A 3,830-nucleotide genomic window follows, 5' to 3' on the forward strand; every position below is an offset into this window, starting at 1 on the left:
TGCCAGTATTTATCTACATGACACTACACCCAATAATTTACCTACAATCTTCTTATATGGCATTTTGCTTTTATAGTAGTAGTAAAATATTCTGTTGATTATTGTTGATTATTTTGTGATTAATGACATGTCACTAACAAAGGTCATGTGCCAACTTTGTTGAGCCATGATACTTAGTGATGTGATAATTATGAAAAGATACAATTTGACAGTTGTAAAATTATATACTCATCTTCCATTTTCACTTGGTTTCCTGTTCTTTAAAACCTCTCTATATCAATAAGTGTGTCTATATAATTATTGTTAAAGACATTCTTATTTTGCATAACACTATGCTAAATTTAATGTTCCTGCTTTTGCATTCTTTTATTTTTAATGGCAGGAAGGAGAGAATTGGAGTCAAGACGTTGTCCTAATGCTTTTGCAAAGTCAAGTCCAGCTCTCTGCCTTTGCAAAATATCAGCCAGAATCAGATATTAAGAACCATCCTTTTGATTTGTATTTTTAATTAGTGAAAATAACTTAAAACTTACAATAGTTGCAAAAAAAAAAAACCCCACCAACCTACCCACCATATCACAAAAGGTCCAAACACAATGGGAAAATGTTTCTTTATGCATATCTTAACTATCTTCAGCCCAAAACCAATTCAATTAATCCCCTCCAAGTGGTTGACATTTTTCTAAATAATCAAACCAAGGACTTAAGAATTCATCTCAAACCTTGAACTGCCCTTAATAATAAAGTAGCATAGAATCTTTAAAAGTCACAAGAATAAGAGAAAGTGGTGAAAACCCTTTCCAATTTAAGGCCTCAGGTAGTATGTCAGACATGCATCTCGGCTGCCTGGATATAGGTTCTATCGGGCAGAGTTCAAGGTATAATTAATATCCAGGGGAATGGCAATGATACTTTTCAAGAGCTACTTGCATAGATTTTTGTTGCCCATCTCAAAGGAGCTCTGATAACATAATGAGTTGCCCTAGCCCAAAGGCTGCACCTCTCCAGCTGTTCAAGTCCACCAATGGCCCTTGGGAGAAGGATGGGCAATTTCATCCCATGCAATGTATAGCTCCAGAAACCCAAAGGAATGTCAATTGTGAGTTGGAAGTGACTTGATGACAATGAGATGATAACCTCAATTAAAACAAAAACAACTCAAACTCATCAAATAGGAGCCAAGTCATAGCTGACCCTCCAGAAGGTTTTTGAAGGCTGTAAATCATGGAGGGAGGAGATTGGCCACCTTTCTTCCATGAAGCAGCCGTGGATTTAAACCAGAGAGGTGCCATCTTTGGATGTGAAGTACAACTTCCTATAGAGACTATGTCATGTCTCCCTCCCACCTGCCGCCCAAAACTCCCAGGTGAGGTAGTTCAGTGAATAATGCTCCCACATCCAATTTGACTCCTGCTAGTGAATGGGATTTTAAAAAATGTCAGAAACAAGCATGTCTCCTTGTTGTGGCTCCTTTCTTAAACAATGGGCAAGAGACACTGTTTCATCCAAAAAGCTTCCCCCCCCCCTTGCTTTTAGATGAAAGATAACAAATCTGTTTAGGCTTAGACCTGGGAGTGGTCTTCCTTGCTCAAAGGACTGCTCAAAAGGACACCATTCGCTTCAGTTTGGAAAGCGCAGAAGAGAACATGAACTTGATTGTTTATATTTATTTCCAGTCTCTCTCCTTCCAATCCATCATCTACACTACTTTAGTGGATTATTTCTTCTCAAATAGAAATAAGAAAAAAATGTCAGCTCTTATTTACAAGTTTTTTATTATTTTCCCCCAAACTAATTTTTCAGCCTTTTTTGCCTAATATCTAATAAATGCACATTTCTGTTTTGGTCACAGAATTTTCTTTTTGTCAGCAATGCTCCTTTCATGCATTTATATTTGCATTGTGCTCCATCCTTTTAAATATTAGGAATTAAGTTATCTGTAAGAAATGAACTTTTAAAGGATAGCTTTGATAAAGAAAATATTATTTTATTTTACTGTTCTTTGGAAATTGGAGTGTGTGTGTGTGTGTGTGTGTGTGAGAGAGAGAAAATGTTTCTTGCCTTAGCAGTATCTCACAGATGGAAAATGGTTGCTTGGACAGACATAGTTTACTTGGGCTTCCCCAGTATTGGGAGTCCCTCAAAAAGAAAAGTTCTGTCAATTAACTTCTGAAAAAATAACCACTGAATGAAAACCCTGCAGAGCATAGTTTACTCTGATGCACAAATTACCATGAGTCAGAATCCCTCAATAACAAATAGGCTTTCCACTCCTCCAATGTTGATGCACTCGATCCCCTGCCCCCATTAACTTCCAACATTTATTGACAGATGTCACATAGGAAATAGAATACCTTCTTTTGAAAAATCCGCATAACTGACAACCTTGACCATATATAAGCTCCTATACAATCGAGATAGAAAGGGGCTGAGAAGTGCCTGTTGCAGATGGGGCATACACACTGAGGGTTCCCCATTCCTCTCTTCCCCTCCCCTGTCCCCACTAGCTTCCCTCCATCAAGGCCAATTGCCATTATCTCAGTAATTGTATGTATGATGCCTTTTATGATCAGTCCATTCCACTTATTGATTTTGCCTGTTCTGTGAGCAATTAATGGAATCCCAGCAATACTTTAGAGAAGGTGGTAAAAAGAATCTGAAACCCTTCTGAGTCATTACAGAGCATGACCAAGAGCTTGGGGAGAAGGGAACATGCCAGTAAGAAAAAGGTTTTGGAATAAAATTGAAAATTATTTCTTCCCAACTTAATAGTCCAGGGTATGAAAAGGGACATCCACAAAAATAGTCAATGTTTAATTGGAGGAAGGATTTTGGGTCTCTCTCTATAAAGGTGGAAGAGAAAAACCACACAGGGCCTGGAGGAAGCTCAGCTCCAGGTATAGAGGGCATCCTTTTACAAAAATAATGAAAAACAACACAGTGAGATGAAAATGAAAATATTCACACTCACTGCAAGGAAAGTAACTTGCGAAAAGATGCAAACAGAATCAAAGCAATCAAAATATTAAACCTATCATACATGTATCTCAAGAGAAACTGCTAAGAGTTCTCCAGTTCTGCAGAGATGGTATTTCTGCTGTCTTCAGTTACAGTGAACAATTTTTTTCTTTATGTCTTCTTTTTAATTACTACAGCTATCATCTTCTAAAATGTCTGAGTTATCTTCATAAGTAATAACGGAGGGCAGTCTGCCAGATCGCCCTTCATAAATTTCTTCATTCTTCATAATTATTTTTTGCCTGGAAAGGAAGGGAAGATGTATCATTACAGGCATAAAGAGAAGAAAGGGACTGAGAGTATTTGTGGGAAGAGAAATGTGGCTTCTTCACTGGGGACAGTGCCTTTGAAGTTAGTAAGCCAATTTATAGGACAGATTCCCATTTTTAGGAATTTCCTATTAAGTCAACACAATGAATAAGTTTACAACTTTTTAAATATTTGACTCAGATGAAATGGAAATGATGGATGACACATCCAAGAACAGTGTAACATCTGACTCAGAGCTGATTTCCAGATGCAGCGCCATCTGTGAGTAAATAAAATCCAAACAGAATCCATTACCATAAAGTTTATTTGGACACTTGGCAACTGCACATGTGACCGAGTAGAACTGAATTTGGGTTTTCTTGGTTGTGGTTACAGAAGCAGATTGCCAATTCTGTTTTCTGAAGTCCTGCTGGGTCAGTTGGATCAGCCAAAGTTTAGATTTGCAATGTGGAAAACGAAAAAAAAGCCAAACTCACTGCTAATGAGTCTGACTCCCAGTCATGATTGGCTTTCTGAGGCTGTGAATCTTTTTTTTTTTTTTT

General features: G+C 37.5%; 1 protein-coding gene across 1 annotated transcript in view; it reads right to left on the reverse strand.

The window, feature by feature from the left end:
* Nucleotides 1–3,142: 3,142 nt before the first annotated feature.
* Nucleotides 3,143–3,830, reverse strand: part of ALS2CR12 (amyotrophic lateral sclerosis 2 (juvenile) chromosome region, candidate 12) — a 33,671-nt gene continuing 32,983 nt past the window's right edge. Inside the window, exon 13 of the mRNA XM_006889145.1 lies at nt 3,143–3,260. Coding sequence (XP_006889207.1) covers nt 3,143–3,260 — 118 coding nt within the window. The remainder of the gene's footprint in view (nt 3,261–3,830) is intronic.

Source organism: Elephantulus edwardii, unplaced genomic scaffold (assembly GCF_000299155.1).
Source record: "Elephantulus edwardii isolate Elephantulus edwardi_28Jun2011 unplaced genomic scaffold, EleEdw1.0 scaffold00075, whole genome shotgun sequence".
NCBI lineage: Eukaryota > Metazoa > Chordata > Mammalia > Macroscelidea > Macroscelididae > Elephantulus > Elephantulus edwardii.